This window comes from Bos mutus, chromosome 11 (assembly GCF_027580195.1).
Source record: "Bos mutus isolate GX-2022 chromosome 11, NWIPB_WYAK_1.1, whole genome shotgun sequence".
Lineage (NCBI taxonomy): Eukaryota > Metazoa > Chordata > Mammalia > Artiodactyla > Bovidae > Bos > Bos mutus.
This window is the reverse complement of record NC_091627.1, coordinates 104624907-104643958: the sequence shown is the minus strand read 5'-3', so window position 1 is coordinate 104643958 and position 19052 is coordinate 104624907. Positions and strand designations below refer to the sequence as shown.

Genomic DNA, 19052 nt, shown 5'->3' with positions numbered 1-19052 from the left:
TTCCCTGAAACTAGTCTGGACAAGGTAAAAGAGAGTACGATCAAAGTTAACCCATGATTCATGTGTCATAAGCCTAGATAGTTAAACAGTGGACTTTTATCAATAGGCCTGTGGCGATACCCCATAAGCATAATGGGATTTACGACTTTGTTCTGTTACAGAGATAATTACCATACTCTTTTAGGTGGCAGAGAGTCTAGGTGAGAGTCCAGAGGCTCCTTCATCCGGGGGTCTGGTTTTCCACTGGTATGTCGTTTCCATAGATACTAGGCCTAGAGCTCAAAGTCCACAGTCCGGCCCATCATGGAGTCCTGCTTTCAAGGTGGAGCCGGTTCTGTCTGTTTCCTCCTTCATGGACATGAGTTTGAGCAGACTCCAAGTGATAGTGAGGTACAGAGGAGCCTGGCATGCTGCAGTCCAAGGAGGCGGACATGACTTAGCAACTGAACAACACCTATTAGAGAGAGCTTCAGTGGTAAAGAATCCATCTGCCAATGCAGGAGACGCAGGAGACAAGGGGTTCGATCCCTGGGTTGAGGAGATCCCCTGGAGAGGGAAAAGGCAACCCACTCCAGGATTCCTGCCTGGGAAATCCCATGGACAGAGGAGCCTGGCGGAGTACAGTCCATGGGGTTGCAGCGTTAGACACGACTTAGCTACTAAACAACAACAACTATTAGATGGGAATAAAAGCATTCCTCTGCCGGAATCCTCCTGCTTTGTATTCCCCTCCACTGCCTCCCTTTGTAGGTAATATACGCACAGCCCAGCTCCTCCCGTAGCAAGCACACCCTGACGTATTTCCCCTCTAATTTTAATTTATGGTAAAATAATTTGAGCGGTATTGAAAGAAATACAGTAGGAAAAGAATAACCCCGATCTCAAGGTCTAACCACAATCACCTATCACGATTCATTCTTCCCTATTCCTGGCAAATTTTATGCACAATGTATAAATCTCACTGAAGCAATCATTTTAGATGTAGAGTCTTTCATTTATTATTATGCCATCCATTAAATGTTTTTCATGTCATCACACCATCCTGATAACCATTGGAAATATTTCTCTATTGAACAATTCAAAACAGAAGTAGGGAGGATTGTATTGATATTATGGATCCTCATGTAACCATAACCCAGATTCCAGCATTTTCAAGACTTTATCACATTTGCTTCACCTAGCTTTTTTTTCCCCTAAAGAATCTTAAAGTAAATCCCCAACACCATGTCATTCCATCCTACACACTTCACTGCAGAATGCCTCCAAAAACTACACAAGCTTTCTTACATTATCAAACTTACATAAAGTTAATGATAATTCCTCATTATCATCAAAGGCACAGGTCACAGTTCTGGAAAATTATAACTGTCCCCCATTATAACACAGCCACTTCCCTGGTGGCTCAGACAGTAAAAGCATCTGCCTACAATGCTGGAGACCCCAGGTGGATCCCTGGGTCAGGAAGATTCCCGGAGAAGGAAATGGCAACACACTCCAGTACTCTTGCCTGGGAAAATCCCATGGACGGAGGAGCCTGGTAGGCTATAGTCCATGGAGTTGCAAAGAGTTGGACACAAGTGAGTGACTTCAGTTTCTTTCCCATTATAACTGAAATATGTTTTTGCAGTTTGAATCAGGGTCCTCACAGGCCTGTTTGAATCAGGGTCCTCACCAGGCCTGTTTGATCAGGGTCCTCACAGGCCTGTTTGAATCAGGGTCCTCACAGGCCTGTTTGATTCAGGGTCCTCACAGGCCTGTTTTTGACAGGCCTGTTTGAATCAGGGTCCTCACAGGCCTGTTTGATCAGGGTCCTCACAGGCCTGTTTGATTCAGGGTCCTCACAGGCCTGTTTGATCAGGGTCCTCACAGGCCTGTTTGAATCAGGGTCCTCACAGGCCTGTTTGAATCAGGGTCCTCACAGGCCTGTTTGATCAGGGTCCTCACAGGCCTGTTTGATTCAGGGTCCTCACAGGCCTGTTTGAATCAGGGTCCTCACAGGCCTGTTTGAATCAGGGTCCTCACAGGCCTGTTTGAATCAGGGTCCTCACAGGCCTGTTTGATCAGGGTCCTCACAGGCCTGTTTGATCAGGGTCCTCACAGGCCTGTTTGATTCAGGGTCCTCACAAGGCCTGTTTGATTCAGGGTCCTCACAAGGCCTGTTTGATTCAGGGTCCTCACAGGCCTGTTTGATTCAGGGTCCTCACCAGGCCTGTTTGATTCAGGGTCCTCACAGGCCTGTTTGATTCAGGGTCCTCACAGGCCTGTTTGATTCAGGGTCCTCACAGGCCTGTTTGATCAGGGTCCTCACAGGCCTGTTTGATTCAGGGTCCTCACAGGCCTGTTTGATCAGGGTCCTCACAGGCCCACTTGCACTTGGTAGTGGTGACTCTTGAGTACCTTTAATCTATTTTTCAGTAGGTGGTTGCCAAACCATGAAACACACCAGGATTCTTGGCCTTCGGGGGAGAAGAATTCAATCTGGGGCCAGTGACGAGGCTTGATCGCTCAGAACTTTTGTGTAATAAAGCTTTGCTGCTGCTGCTGCTAAGTTGCTTCAGTCGTGTCTGACTCTGTGCGACCCCCTAGACGGCAGCCCACCAGGCTCCCCCGTCCCTGGGATTCTCCAGGCAAGAACACTGGAGTGGGTTGCCATTTCCTTCTCCAATGCATGAAAGTGAAAAGTGAAAGGGAAGTCGCTCAGTCGTGTCTGACTCTTAGCCACCCCATGGACTGCAGCCTACCAGGCTCCTCCATCCATGGGATTTTCCGGGCAAGTGTACTGGAGTGGGCCTTCTCCGGTAATAAAGCTTTATTAAAGTATAAAAGAGATAGAGAACGCTTCTGACATAGACATCAGAAGGGGGCAGAAAGAGTGCCCCCCTGCTAACCTTTAAGTGGTATGTTATATACCTATCAGCAGAAAGAAATTAGAGAAAGGAGATGTCTCAAAACTCAGAGACTGGCACCAGGCCCCTCACCCACAACATGCATTTTGAGATAACATTGGCCCAAGGTGAGTTGTCCCAGGCCGTAAAATGATTGACATGACTCTTGAAGAAAGGCAGGTTTCCAAGCAAAAACAGTCTCATTAACATAGCTTAAGAGAACATTTGCATGAGTAAAACATTCTGGTTTGTCAAGTTGGTTCTGAGTCTTAGGCAGAACCGACTTGAAGACAGAGTCTAGGGTAAATACATAGCTCATTAACATAGCTTAAGACAAACATTTCCAGGAGAAACACGCAATGCTTAGCTTCAGGTTTGAGAAAAGTTAAGTTCAGGTGGAGCCTGGTGTCTTCATGGCAGCAGAGAATTTTAAGAGAAACCTCTTTTTAAATTTGTATAGAGAAGGGGGAAAAAATCTAACACTTGTTTGTTTCCTCCTGCCGCTTACTGCTGCTGCACCAGGCTCCCCCATCCCTGGGATTCTTCAGGCAAGAACACTGGAGTGGGTTGCCATTTCCTTCTCCAATGCATGAAAGTGAAAAGTGAAAGTGAAGTCATTCAATCGTGTCCGACTCTTAGCGACCCCATGGACTGCAGCCTACCAGGCTCCTCGGTCCATGGGATTTTCCAGGCAAGAGTACTGGAGTGGGGTGCCATTGCTTTCAACTGTCTGACACTTACAGCTTATTTCCTCCATTTGGAGACCCCTGGCCTTCCTGCCTATTACCCTCTCACTATCATGGTTCTCCCTGCTGATGAAAAAACTGGGTGGTCAGCTTTCCTGTAGACCAGGGGTCCCCCACCTCTGGGATCTAATGTCTGATGATCTGAGGTGGAGCTGATGTAATAATAATAGAGATAAATTGCACAGTTAATATAATGTACTTGAATTATCTTGAAACCAACCCCACCCACAGTCCATGAAAAGAAATTGTCTTTCACAAAACCGGTCCCTGGTGCCGAAAAGGCTGGGGACCGCTGCTGTAGAAGGGCCCACATTTTGATTTGTTTGCTTCTTCCTGGTGTGATTTGCTCCTCTGGTCCCTGAATTTTCTGTAAGCCAGAAGTTCGCATCTAAAGGCTAAACTGAAATGGGTTAAACCTTTCTGGCAAGGATGCTTCGTAAGCGTCTCCAAGTCACGTCACACATGGTGACTGGGGGTCCTTCTTTCACTGTGACAACCTTACCCCATCACTCTTTTCTCCATTGTCCTCTTTCATCTTCTGATGAATATTCTTTAGGGGTTGCAAAATGCCAATTTGCCTTACGACATTCCTTCCAGAGTAGTGTGGTATTCTTATGATGTTAAAGGACACTGCTGAGAGTTTAGCACAAAGGTTCAAAGATGGATGGAATCTAGAGTCAGATTAGCCCGACTCTGCCATGTGTCAGCTAAGCCTCGGTTTTCTCATCTTTAAAGTGGGCATGTTAATAGTAGCTGCCTTATGAAATCAGCTGTGAAGATTTAATGACACAAGTATATACAGTTAGGAAAACACCCAGCAAACAGCAGGCCTTCATAGCACTAACAGCTGGGGAGCACAGGCTTGGTGGTAATGTGGCCTGGTTTCAAATCCTGGCTCAGCCTGTCGTCATTGACTTTAACCTTAGACTTCTATTTCCTCAAAATAGCATTAACGATAAATAGAACCGACCTCATAGTTCACAAGGTTAAATGAGATAAACGAGGAAAAGATTTAGCCTACACTTTGACCGGGAAGAAGCACTCAATAAATCTTGGTTCATACTGGTATTGCCATTTATTTAATCCACTACTGCTCACGACATAGAAATTTCACTCGAAACACTGCGAAAGGAAAAAGCAGGAGTTTCGGGAGCAGGCTTGTCTCTTTGGCCCCCTCTGCCCAGCGGCTGAGTCAGAGGAGAAGGCGTTACCCGCTTGCGTGCCCGTGTGACAGTGGCCATGGCCTCTGCTGCATCTTTCCAGGACAGCCTGTATCACGGGACCACGGGCATCCTGTACATGAGCGCCGCCGTGTTACAAGTGCACGCCACCATCGTGTCGGAGACCCGGGACCTGAAAAACTACTATGTAAATACTGCGGCCTCGGTGAGTGCGGGGAAAGATCACGGCAGGCGCCACCGGGGGGGAGAGCCAGGGGCTCGGCCTCGGTGAGTGCGGGAAAGGGAAAGATCACCGGGAGGCCAGGCGCGGCCCAGCGGGAAAGGAGCGCCACCGGGGGGAGGCCTCGATTCTGTCTCCTCTGGAACAGATGACCCTACATCCTCAGACTGGAGGAGTCTTGCGGGATGGGAGGGGGTGTGTGCGTGTGTGTGAGAGCGCATGCGTGCACGCAGATGTGCTGGCAGTCAGGTGTGCCCAAGCTCACAGGGTGCCAAGCCCTCATGCAGGTGTCGTCTCTCCTCCTGGTGGCTCAGACAGTAAAGAATCTGCCTTCAATGCAATTCAATCCCTGGGTCGGGAAGATCCCCTGGAGAACGGCATGTCTATCAACTCCAGTATCCTTGCCTGGAGAATTCCAGGACAGAGGAGCCTGGCAGTCCATGGGATCGCAAAGAGTTGATGACCAAGGGACTAACACTTCACTCATACCAACTACGCTGCCCTCAGAATATGTTTTTCCAAAACATAAATTTTCCAAAATGCACATCTCTTATTGAAAATCCTTAGGACTTCCCTGGCAATCCAGTGGCTAAGACTTCACCTTCCAAGGTAGGGGGCGTGGGTTCAATCCCTGGTCGGGGAGCTAAGACCATCATACCTCATGGCCCCAAAACCAGAACATAAACAATAGAAGCAATATTGTAACAAATTAACTAAAGATTTTTCAAAATGGCCCACATAAAAATTTATTTTAAAAATGAAGAAAGAAAATCCTTCAGTGGCTCCCTTTGCTGATGGAATGGAGCTCAATTGCTCATCACGGCTCAAGTTCCTGCGTCCTTCTATTTCAGTGACAGACATCCACGAGGTTACATATTGGCCGATGCAATCCAAGGCAAGGTGGTCCAGACGAGGTGTGGGCCGAGCAGGACTTCTGGACCTCGGGCTCACTGCCTGCCTGCCCGACAGCCTTTCCAGGCCGAGTGTGGCTGCTTCCCTCTCTTGGGGGGATGGCGCCCTCAGGTGGCAGGTGGCTCACATGACCGGCAGTGTGCATCTGTGTGCCCACAAGTGCTCCTAACCCTCCTCACTCCTTCTCAGGAAGATCTAAGGCCCAGGCTGGGTCCCAGCCCATCAGCTCCAGTCTCTGTGCCCAGAAAAGTCCTGTGTCAGTCGGGCTCCCCAGGGATCGGGCAGCAGCAGGAGGGGGTGTGATATGGGGTGCTGCCGTCCTTGTCAGAAAGATACCAGGCCAACGCAGTGACCCTCCAGGATGCCTTTCCTGCTTGTCTGCCTCCTTGCCCCCAGCCCAGCGCCACTCTGCCTCCCGCCACTCGCCACTCGGGGTGCTGCTCGCCCTGCTCAGGGGCCCCATCACACCAGCCTCCTTGCTGTCCCTGGATGCTCTCACTTGGGCCTCAGCTCCCGGCTCCCTCACCTCCTTCTGTTCTCTTCTCACTTGTCACCTCTCGGTGAGGCCGCCACTCAGCCCCGCTCAGAGTAGAAGCTCCTACTTCTCTCCTGGTTTATCTTGGGTCTTTTATGCATGTGCCACTAAAATGCAAGTTCCATGAGGATAGGAATTTTTGAATTTTTGTTCACCATTAGATCCATGGTTGTGCTTGAAGCACGCATGCTCATGCTAAGTCGCTTCAGTCTTATTCGACTCTTTGCGACCCCATGGACCCTAGCCCGCCAGGCTCCTCTCTCCATGGGATTCTCCAGGCAAGAATACTGGAGGGGGCTTCTATGCCTTCCTCCAGGGGATCTTCCCAACCCAGGGGCTGAACCTGCGTCTTCTGCTTCTCTTGCGTCTCCTGCACTGCAGGCAGATTCTTTACCACCGAGCCACCGAGGAAGCCCATAGCAGATGCTTACAAGATATGTGTTGAATGAATGAATGAAACAGAGTGTGATTGGACAGGGTGGGGCAAAGTGAAGATGGAGTCCTCCGCTGGACTGAGAGATCATTAGACAGTGCAGTGGGGTATCTTTGGACATGGCTGTGGGGTAGGGAGGGGTCGGGGGGAGCACAGGTTTTGGGCTTGACTAGCTGGACGAGATGAGGATCCTGGGATCAACTGGGCTTGTGAGGGAATCTCAGGAGTTCCGTTTGACCAGAGAGCTTGTGGGGCCTCTGAGCCTCTGAAGATCTAAGAGGTGGTACGTAGAATTGAGTTCTGGACCTGTGAGTGCAACTGTCGTTTGAGCACAGACTGTGGCTGAAGGTGGAGGAAGGGGAGAGTGACCAGAAAGAGGCGAGGGCACCCAGGGCGGGCGTGGAGACGGGCCCACTTTTTGACAGGTAGAGGGGCCCAGGTCTGCAGGTGAGAGTCCTGCTGCACAGCCACCGTGGGACGAGGGGGTGGAGGGGCTGCCCCGTGGCTGCTGCCCTCAGGCCAGGCAGGGCTCTAGCAGACAGCGGGTGAAGCAGGGTCAAAACAAGGGCCATCCAGGCTGCCATGGGCCTGTGTGGGGTTGGGAGCAGGTAGTGACTGCCAGCATCTCTAAGGCAGTAACTCCCTGGCCCTTCCAGTTCTTTGCCTTCGTCACCACCTTGCTCTACATCCTGCATGCCTTCAGCATCTATTACCACTGAAGAAGCAGGGGACCAGCCGACGTGGAAGATGCTCTTTCAAAACCAGGAGTGTCAGCTTCCAAAACTGGTGTTCAGCCTTCGCCATCTGGATGATAAACAGCTCACCAACGATGACATCACGGGATCCACAGACCATCTTTTCAGACTGAGCGATGAAATCACACGCTGGCAGATCTGCTTGGACATTTTAATTCATTGTGATGAATATGAAAAGGCTGGTGGGGGGAGGACTTTGTTGCTGTTTCATTTTGTTTTGTTTGGCCCAGGGAAAGTAATTGTCTCTTGGGATTATCTGACAATGACCCTCGCTCTTCTAGAAAACTAACATCTCATGTGGAAAATTCCAGGTCTACCACCATCTTGCCTGTTTGGGGATCTGCCTCGGCAACGAGTGTCCCCACAGCTGACTGATGAGAACCTTCATTATTTTTTTAAAATCAAAATGGTGCTGTCAACGCCTTCGGTTCTGAAGAACCACAGACCTTGCTCCTTCCCGGGATCCTGCTTCTTCGGTGCAGTGGTGTACAAACCCGCTACCCCCTCCCACACTGCCTGACTCCAATTCATGTCCCCTTCCTCTTTCCTCTACAGTTATAGGAGCCAAGGGAAATCTGAGGGTAGATTTGTGGGGAAAATAAGGGACTGACCGCAAAATTGTTATATACCAAGACCAGGGAGGGGAGGAGGGGTCGGACAGGGAAGGCTACAACCCATTTTTCCTATTCTCAGTAAGTCAGGCTGCTCAGAGAACTTCAGGCCTGCGGGACCCACTCCTTGTCCCTCAGAAAAGACCATCAAGGAAGCAAGAAGGACATTATGTGCCAGGATTCTCCTCTGGGCTCCGGTCACACAGAGGATATCAAGGAGGCTGGAAAGGACCCCATCCCAGGGTCCCTTCTCTTTCGCAAGCCTCCTCCCCACAGTGGTCCAGCTGGGTGGGGCCTGGACTGTCCAGCCAGCCTCCTGCAGTGGAGGGCTTCCAGGGGGCCGGGATGTGCAAAGGCATGTGTGCCCCAGGGCATTCTCAAAGAAAGACACAGAGAAACGTAAACCACGGCGCTGGATCCCGCGCTGAACTGTTTTCAAAGGAAGGCTGTGCTATCTGACAGTTCTGGCCCCGTGCTGGGGGTCCAGGCGTCTGTCTGGCTCAGTCTCTGAGAAGAGTCAGTGCTCAGCCCCCAGCTGCGTGGACCTGCTGCCATTTTGAAATGCAATAAGTTATTATGTGGGAGTGATTTGTCTGAGCCGGTTCGAGGGCTTACAGTTTTGGATCAACTTTTTTCTGCTCCTGGGGGAGAGAGGGTCAGGAAGGCGGGGAGATCACCAGAGAGAAAATTGGCTTCATGCCTTGACGGCTCACCTTCTAATCACCCCATAGCTTGAAAAGTCACCATTCATCTGTGACTTTCTGGCCCGTCATCTGTGTGGGATGTTCAGTATTTCCTGAGCAGTCACATCCAAATAAAAGTGGTTTCTACAGTGTGACGCCTGGAGCTCGTCTCTTTTGTGGCCTCACCACTGGGGCTGGACACCACGGCACAGGTCCCAACAGCAGCTGTACTGAGACCCCACGCCCCCAACCCGTGGAGAGTCCAAGGCCCAGCCCACCCAGCCTTGCTTCACGGGCAGCTGCCACGAGATGCCACATCTGGCTCCAGCGTTTGGGTTTGTGGCATCATTTCCACTTCAGTAAGAATGGTTTCCCTGGTGGCTCAGCGGTAAAGAACCCGTCTGCCAATGCAGGAGACACAGGTTCAGTTCCTGGGTGGGGAAGATCCCCTGGAGGAGGGCATGGCAACCCACTCCAGTATTCTTACCTGGGAAGTTCCATGGACAGAGGAGCCTGGTGGGCTAGAGTCCGTGTCGCAAGGAGTCGGACACGACTAACTAACACACACACAGGCGGGCTAAGGTGTAGCTATGCGGAAGTGGGGTAACGTTAAGGTGCACCACGTTAAGAAGCAGTTACGCAAGATTAGATATGTCAAGAGGGGTTATGTCAAGGTGCTGATGGATTAAGATGTACTTGGGTTCAGGTGTACTTAGAGCAAGTTATTGCAAGGTGTAGGTCAGCTCTGGGGCACCTGTAGACGCAGTGGCGCCAGCAGGATGAAACCTGTGATCCCTGTGAGTAGGATCATTAAAGACTTGCATCATCAAACTCCGCAGGAGCGCACCAGGGCCCCCTTGAGTTAAGGGCCTTTTCTCCAGCAACCATAGGAAATGACTCCACCACCATTAAGGTCGTGAAATTATTTCTCTTCTCAGTGTTAAGACGCCTTTTGCGGTGGTGGTGGTTTATCACTCAGCTGTGTCCCACTCTTGCAGCCTCATGAACTGTGGCCCGCCAGGCTCCTCTGTCCATGGGATTTCCCAGGCAAGAATACTGGAGTGGGTTGCCGTTCCCTTTTCCAGGGGATCTTCCCAACCCACGATCGAACCTGAGTCTCCTGCGCTGCAGGCAGATTCTTTACCAACTGAGCCACCAGGGAAGCTCAAGACGCCTTTTAAGGGGAAATAATTAAGGAGCCAGATAAGAGGTGGAAAACTGAGAGGTCGGTGCAGTTATCCAAGCCCTCCACTGGGTGGCGCGCGGGCTCCACTCCCACGAGGAAACAGAAGGCCTTCCCGGTGGTGGGAAGCGGTCAGGGCGGGAGGCTGCAGAAAATCCCGATCCCCAGTGGCGTCCTTGGGGATTTTGCCAGAGAAGCCTGCCCCTGCCACAGGGGGTGACAGGGATGTTCCCTGTCCTTGGAGCTTCCGTGGAGAAAGAGGCCCGGGGCCCTGCCTTGGCACAGTTTGCCTGTTGGGTTAAGGCTGAAGGTGAGGGGGCAGGTGTGCCCCTCGGTCCATCCACCATCAATGTGGCCAGGTGATGGCTGGACCCGAGCCAGGGGAAAGGTCTGCTCCACCTGAAGGGGTGTAGGGGCGGGGGGAGGGACTTCTGTCTGATATTCTTACAGCCGTCACTCCCCACTGTACCCTCTGTGCCTGGCCAAGTTCACCGGGACACGCAGACTCCTGGGCCCTGGAGTGATGCGCCTGTGCTGGGGAGGGGCCCACGCTGGCCCGAGCTGACCCAAGGCTGCTCCCAGGGACCACTGAGGGAGGTGGGGTAGAGCGTGGGGGATCCCACTAAGGCACAGTGTTAACACCTAACCTTTCCTTTCATCAGCTTCTGCCTATCAGGTATATGCCCAGGTTTCTAGAAGCTTTTAGGGGCACCCCTGACCCTGCCCACCCAGCTCCCCAGCTCCCTCCAGCACCCCAAACCTTTATGTAGGGGTTTTGGGCCCCAATGAGTTTGATCCTTGGGTCAGGAAGATCCCCTGGAGAAGGAAATGGCAACCCACTCCAGTATTCTTGCCTGGAAAATTCCATGGATAGAGGAGCCTGGTGGGCTACAGTCTATGGGTTTGCAAAGGGGTCGGACACGACTGAGTGACTAACACACACACACATCTGCTATGTAGCCCCACCTCTGTTGAAATTCTACAGCTGCATCTGAAGAGGGGCCCCCAGAGTGCACTAACACCCAACAACCCTGAACGTCTGCCTGCTCTCTGGGCCTTGGCCTGCTTCTCTGTGGCAAAGATGCCCTCGAAGGCCCTCTGGGGTCACTGCTTCCTCCTAGAGAGATAGGGAAGGTGGAGGAGAAAATCGAGGGATTCCCCGGGCCACTTGTGTGCAGTGGGAGGGCAGATCACAAAGCCCTCCCCTCCGATTCAGGGTCCTCTGGTGCAGATACAGCAGACACCGGTGGGAGCAGCAGAGAGCCTGGTGCCAGGGCACCTGCCTTCTGTGGGGCAACCTCCATGTTTGCCCAGAGCGCATCTCACAGGTTTGATTCTGTTGCCTGAGTGTTTGCTGAGCATCTGCTCTGTGCCTGGGTGGGGCTCTGCTGTCAAGGACTGGGAGTGGGGTGTGTTGGGGGGAGAGGGCTCATGTCTTAGGGCAATGGGGCACTGACCCAAACTGGAAGAAGCAGGGAGGGATTTACAAAAGGCTTCCCAGGAAATGGGACCTCCAGGAAGTTATCAGAACCATCAGCCACCTGCCCTTCCCCTGCCTGGAGTCACAGGCTGGGGGTCTAAAGGGGAGATGCAGTCTTAGGTGGAGAGGGCAGTCGGGATAGGCAACAGTGTAAGGAAGGGCTCTGAGTCCAACAGCGGCCATGGTTCAGGAGCCAACAGCAGCCGGTCCCGGGTAATATCAGCAAGCCTGGGCTTTCAGATATTAGCTGTGACCTTGGTTCTCCCGCCGAGATGAAGAGCTGGGGGGAGACCTGGGGGTTAAGCAAGGAGTGCAGATCCTTGTGCCCACACTGGCCACCCTCTCAGGAGGTGACCAGAGGATCTTTGGAGACATGTCTTCATTAAGAATCTACATCCTTGAGAATGGAGCTTCCCTGGTGGCTCAGTGGTAAAGAATCTGTCTGCCAGTGCAGGAGACGTGGGTTCGATCCCTGGGTCAGGAAGATCCCCTGGAAAAGGGCATGGCAACCCACTCCAGTGTTCTTACCTGGGAAATCCCATGGACAGAGGAGCCTGGTGGGCTGCAGTCCATGGAGTTGCAGAGCCAGACATGACTTAGCGACTAAACAACAACAACATCCTTGGAAATTCCCTGGCAGTCCAGTGGTTAGGACGTCACACTTTCAGTGCCAAGGGCCTGGGTTCAATCTTGGGCAGGGAACTAAGATCCCACAAGCCGCAAGGTGTGACCAAAACAAAAAAATAATCTGTATCTTTGAATTTTCCAAAAAACAAAACACTACTGCTGAAACTCCAGTACTTTGGCCACCTCATGGGAAGAGTTGACTCATTGGAAAGGACTCTGATGCTGGGAGGGATTGGGGGCAGGAGGAGAAGGGGACGACAGAGGATGAGATGGCTGGATGGCATCACTGACTCAATGGACGTGAGTCTGAGTGAACTCCGGGAGTTGGTGATGGACAGGGAGGCCTGGCGTGCTGCGATTCATGGGGTCGCAAAGAGTTCGGACACAACTGAGCGACTGATCTGATCTGATCTGACTACTACCTTGGATTCCCCATCATGGTACAACTACAAGGAGGATCACACTCTTCATACTAGTAATAAATTGGTCATTTCTATCAGTAATTAAGAATAATGGCCAACACTGTCATAGAAGCTGGTAGACCCAAGCCCTCACACGCCACCTTTCCCTTGGCCATGGCGGTGTCTACTTGTGAGGAGACCTGACAGGTATTAAGTGCCACCCTCACTGTAAGTGAGTGGGAAATCCCATCTTCTGCCCGGGGCTTCCAGGCAGGGGTGAGGGCTCGCACCACGGCCACACCGTCAAGGCCCCCGCATGCACCCCCACATCGGAGCTCCCAGGAGGCTTCAGCTCAGAAGGGGGTTGGGGATTGCTCCGAATATGGCCCTCTCCCAAGTCCACTTGGAGCCTGAGTCTCCAAGAAGGCTGGGAGGCCTTGGTGCTATTCACTCACTCAATAGTATCTGACTCTTTGTGACCCATGGACCACAGCACATCAGGCATCCCTGTCCTTCACCATCTCCTGGAGTTTGTGCAAATTCATGTCCATTGAGTTGGTGATGCCATCCAACCATCTCATCCTCTGCTGTCCCCTTCTCCTCCTGCCCTCCATCTTTCCCAGCATCAGGGTCTTTTCTAATGAGTCGGCTCTTCACATCAGGCTCTGATTGGAGGTCATTGGAGATGTGAAGGAGCAGAGTGAGAAGAGTTTGAATCTCAGGAAGGTCAAAGCACTGAGTCAGGGCCATCTATGTTCCCACCAACCCAGGACACTGTCTCAGATGCTCTTAGACAATTTGGGGGCACCTACGGCATCCAGTCTGGGCACTGGATGCTGAGATGAATAAGAAATGGCCTCTGCTATTGAGGAGCTCACAGACTCTGAGAAACCAGGGAAAAGACGCTGAGCAAGGAGCTGGGGGTTTGCTCTGAGGAGGGCACCAGGGTGGAAACTTCCCCTGACCAACGTGCTCTGGACCACAGTGAGCCCTGTAACCATTCCAGCCATTTGACCATCGGCCAAGTTTGTCTTTAGCTGGTATCTTTACTGCTGTGGATGTTGGAGTTTCTTAGAAGAGCCCTAATTTCATGGAAGGTAATTTTTTTTTCTTTTTTTTCAAAGGCAATCCACTGGAACTGTAGCTAAATATGATTTCATTTTTATGCTTCTGTAAAATTTTTTCATCTAAAAGAATGTGCCAAGAGGAAAAAGTCCACTTTAGTTTTGGAAATTACAACCTGCATAGCTCACACGTACCCACACATACACACACCCACCCCTGTACACATACATGTGTATGCATGCATGCTCAGTCACTCAGTTGTGTCTGGTTCTTTGTGACCCCATGGACTATAGCCCGCTGGGCTCCTCTGTCCATGGAATTTTCCAGGTAGGAATACTGCAGTGAATTGGCATTTCCTCCTGCATGGGACCTTCTTGACCCAGGGATCAAACCCACGTCTCTTGTGTCTCCTACATTGGCAGGTGGATTCTTTACCACTGTGCCATCTGGGAAGCCCACACACTTGCACACAAATACACACCTGCACACACACACACACACCCTCAGCATGGAGTGCTGCCCACAGAGAGATCTCTGAGCCTGAACTTGCACTTGTGGACACCAACTGCCTTTCTTCCTCTGTTCAGCCCCCAAACAAAGGCCCCCAAGCAAAGAAGAGCTGTCACCCCTTGCTGTGTTGTGGGGACTGGCTGGAACCTGCAGGGGACACCTGCAGGGGCTGAAGGAAAACACTTCTACCTGAGGCAGCATCTGTTCAAGAGGTAGGGGCCGAGTGGGCCAGGTGAGGAGCAGTGCAAAACCTGGAAGAACGTCAAAATCAACACACAGAAATCCCTTGCATTCCTATACACTAATATTGAGAAAATAGAAAGAGAAATTAAGGAAACAATTCCATTCACCATTGCAATGAAAAGAATAAAATACTTAGGAATATATCTACCTAAAGAAACTAAAGACCTATATATAGAAAACTATAAAACACTGGTGAAAGAAATCAAAGAGGACACTAATAGATGGAGAAATATACCATGTTCGTGGATTGGAAGAATCAATATAGTGTAAATGAGTATACTACCCAAAGCAATCTATAGATTCAATGCAATCCCTATCAAGCTACCAATGGTATTTTTCACAGAGCTAGAACAAATAATTTCACAACTTGTGTGGAAATACTAAAAACCTCAAATAGCCAAAGCAATCTTGAGAAAGAAGAATGAAACTGGAGGAATCAACCTGCCTGACTTCAGGCTCTACTACAAAGCCACAGTCATCAAGACAGTATGGTACTGGCACAAAGACAGAAATATAGATCAGTGGAACAAAATAGAAAGCCCAGAGATAAATCCACGCACCTATGGACACCTTATCTTTGACAAAGGAGGCAAGAATATACAATGGAGAAAAGACAATCTCTTTAACAAGTGGTGCTGGGAAAACTGGTCAACCACTTGTAAAAGAATGAAACTAGAACACTTTCTAACACCATACACAAAAATAAACCCAAAATGGATTAAAGATCTAAATGTAAGACCAGAAACTATAAAACTCCTAGAGGAGAACATAAGCAAAACACTCTCCGACATATGTCACAGCAGGATCCTCTATGACCCACCTCCCAGAATATTGGAAATAAAAGTAAAAATAAATGGGACCTAATTAAAATTAAAAGCTTCTGCACAACAAAGGAAACTATGCTGCTGCTAAGTCGCTTCAGTCGTGTCCAACTCTGTGCGACCCCATAGACGGCAGCCCACCAGGCTCCCCCATCCCTGGGATTCTCCAGGCAAGAACACTGGAGTGGGTTGCCATTTCCTTCTCCAATGCATGAAAGTGAAAAGTCAAAGTGAAGTCGCTCAGTTGTGTCTGACTCTTAGCGACCCCATGGACTGTGGCCCACCAGGCTCCTCCGTCCATGGGATTTTCCAGGCAAGAGTACTGGAGTGGGGTGCCATCGCCTTCTCTGAAGGAAACTATACGCAAGCTGAAAAGATAGCCTTCAGAATGGGAGAAAATAATAGCAAATGAAGCAACTGACAAAGAACTAATCTCAAAAATATACAAGCAACTCCTGCAGCTCAATTCCAGAAAAATAAATGACCCAATCAAAAAATGGGCCAAAGAACTAAATAGACATTTCTCCAAAGAAGACATACAGATGGCTAACAAACACATGAAAAGATGCTCAACATCACTCATTATCAGAGAAATGCAAATCAAGACCACAATGAGGTACCATTTCACGCCAGTCAGAATGGCTGCTATCCAAAAGTCTACAAGCAATAAATGCTGGAGAGGGTGTGGAGAAAAGGGAACCCTCTTACACTGTTGGTGGGAATGCAAACTAGTACAGCCACTATGGAGAACAGTGTGGAGATTTCTTAAAAAACTGGAAATAGAACTGCCTTATGACCCAGCAATTCCACTGCTGGGCATACACACTGAGGAAACCAGAATTGAAAGAGACACATGTACCCAAATGTTCATCGCAGCACTGTTTATAATAGCCAGGACATGGAAGCAACCTAGATGTCCATCGGCAGATGAATGAATAAGAAAGCTGTGATACATATACACAATGGAGTATTACTCAGCCATTAAAAAGAATACATTTGAATCAGTTCTAATGAGGTGGATGAAACTGGAGCCTATTATACAGAGTGAAGTAAGCCAGAAAGAAAAACACCAATACAGTATACTAACACACATATATGGAATTTAGAAAGATGGTAATGATAACCCTGTAAGCGAGATAGCAAAAGAGACACAGATGTATAGAACAGTCTTTTGGACTCTGTAGGAGAGGGAGAGAGAGAGAGTGGGATGATTTGGGAGAATGGCATTGAAACATGTATAATATCATATATGAAACAAATTGCCAGTCCAGGTTCGATGCATGATATAGGATGCTTGGGGCTGGTGCACTGGGATGACCCAGAGGGATGGTACCAGGAGGGAGGTGGGAGGGGGGTTCAGGATGGGGAACACGTATATACCCATGGCAGATACATGTTGATGTATGGCAAAACCAATACAATATTGTAAAGTAATTAGCCTTCAATTAAAATAAATAAATTTATTAAAAAAAAAAAAAAGGGACACGACCCCAGCACAGCCCCGCCCCCTGCACAGCCCTGCTCCATACAGCCTTGTTCCCAGGACACTGGCAGGATCCCCGCCAAGTCAGTCGCCTGTTTTGCTGGAAAGGAGGTTGGGCCTCACTCAGTTTGCGCTGAGGGCTCATGGGTGGTGTGTGTGTGTGTGCTAAGTCACTTCAGTCGTGTCCGACTCTTTACAACCCCATGGCACTGGCCCACCAGGCTCTGTCCATGGAATTTTCCAGACAAGAATGTTAGAGTGGGTTGCCATGCCCTGCCCCAGGGATCTTCCTGACCCAGGGATCCAACTCGAGCCTCTTATGTCTCCTGCATTGGCAGGCTGGTCTTTATCACTAGCACCACCTGGGAAGCCCCATGGGTGGTAGTAAAAGCAGGTAACTCTGATTGGGACTTGAACCCACTGTCTTTTAACAGAGATCACACATGGTCTCAGGACTTCATGAAGCTTGGTTTCTTGATGTCTCATTGCAGAAAGAATTCAGTGAGAGACAAAGTGGTAGGTAAGAAGTGGATTTATTTAGAGAGAAATGCACTCCACAGACAAAGTATGGGTCATCTCAGAAGGTGGGGTGATTACTTTTTATGGGCTGGGTAATTTCATAGGCTAATGAGTGGTGGGGTTATTCCAACTATTTCAGGAAGGGGTGGGGATTTCCAGGAATTGGGCCACTGCCCACTTTTTGGCCTCTGATGGTTGGCTTCAGAACTGTGTTGGCACCTGTGGGTGTGTCATTTAGATGGCAATGCATTACAATGAGGGTATGCTGAAGCGCAGGGTTCACTGGAAATTGTGTCTTCCGTCATCTTGGACCACGTTGTGTCACACCCTATGGCTATGTCATTCTTTAAAGGTGTGTCCTACCTGCTTCCCTCCTGGATAAGTGGGAGGAGGGACACAGCCAGGCCACAACCCATGACCAGTGGGGCCACGGGGTTCAGGCCTGGGTCTGACCAGCGTAGCCACCCCCCACCAGGGCTCGTACAGTTGAGGGGAAGATGGAGAGGCGCAGGACTTCTCCACTAACCTCAGACAGCTTGTGTGAGTGACAGGCTGGTGGCCCCTCGCATACATCCCAGAAAGGCAAGAGAGAGCAGGGCGTCGTAGGTTATGTTGTCTGTTTGAGATGCTCCTTGTTTCTTGAGTTCAGCTTGTATCACTATAAACGTCCCTCTGTGAATTGCTTTTGCTGAGTTCCACAGATTTTAGATTTTTTAAGTTGTGTGTCCATTTTCAATTGTCTCAGGGCGTTTCCTGATTTCCGCTTTGGTTTCTTCGTTAACCCACTGGGATTTTTAGTAGCATGTGGTTTAGTCCCCACGTGTTGATGTAGAATCTAAAAAATAGAACAAATGCAGGAACTTCCCTGGAGGTCTAGTGGTAGGACTTCACTTTCCAATGCAGGAGGTGCAGGTGAGCTAAGATCCCCACATGCCTCAGGGCCAAAAAACCCAAACATAAAACAAAAGCAATATTGTAACAAATTCAATAAAGACTTTAAAAATGGTCCACATTAAAAAAAAAAAAAAAGATGTATCTAGCAAAATAGAAACAGACTCACAGAAATAGAAAACAAACTAGTGGTTACCAGTGGGAGAGGGGAGTGAGGAGGGACAGACTACCGTACGGGATTCAGTTCAGTTCAGTCGCTCAGTCGTGTCCAACTCTTTGTGACCCCATGGACTGCAGGAAGCCAGGCTTCCCTGTCCATTACCAAATCCCGAAGATTGCTCAAACTCATGTCCATTGAGTCGGTCATGCCATCCAACTGTCTCATCCTCTGTCATCCCCTTCCACTACTGTGGGCAAGAATCCCTTAGAAAAAATGGAGTAGCCATCATAGTCAACAGAAGAGTCCGAAATGCAGTATTTGGATGCAATCTCAAAAACGGCAGAATGATCTCTGTTTATTTCCAAGGCAAACCATTCAATAGCACAGTAATCCAAGTCTATGCCCCAAACACTAATGCCAAAGAAGCTGAAGTTGAACAGTTCTATGAAGACCTACAAGACCTTCTAGAACTAACACCCAAAAAAAGATGTCCTTTTTATTACAGGGGGCTGGAATGCAAAAGTAGGAAGTCAAGAGATACCTGGAGTAACAGGCAAATTTGGTCTCGGAGTACAAAATGAAGCAGGGCAAAGGCTAACAGAGTTTTGCCAAGAGAACACACTGGTCATAGCAAACACCCTCCAACAACACAAGAGAAGACTCTACATATGGACATCACCAGATGGTCAATACTGAAATCAGATTGAT

The 19052-nt window shown here is 49.7% G+C and overlaps 1 protein-coding gene across 1 annotated transcript in view; it reads left to right on the top strand.

The window, feature by feature from the left end:
• Positions 1–9113, top strand: part of LOC102279053 (mal, T cell differentiation protein like) — a 33595-nt gene extending 24482 nt beyond the window's left edge. Inside the window, exons 4-5 of the mRNA XM_005891591.3 lie at positions 4895–5017; positions 7569–9113. Coding sequence (XP_005891653.1) covers positions 4895–5017; positions 7569–7631 — 186 coding nt within the window. The 3' untranslated portion in view covers positions 7632–9113. The remainder of the gene's footprint in view (positions 1–4894; positions 5018–7568) is intronic.
• The last annotated feature ends 9939 nt before the right edge of the window (positions 9114–19052 follow it).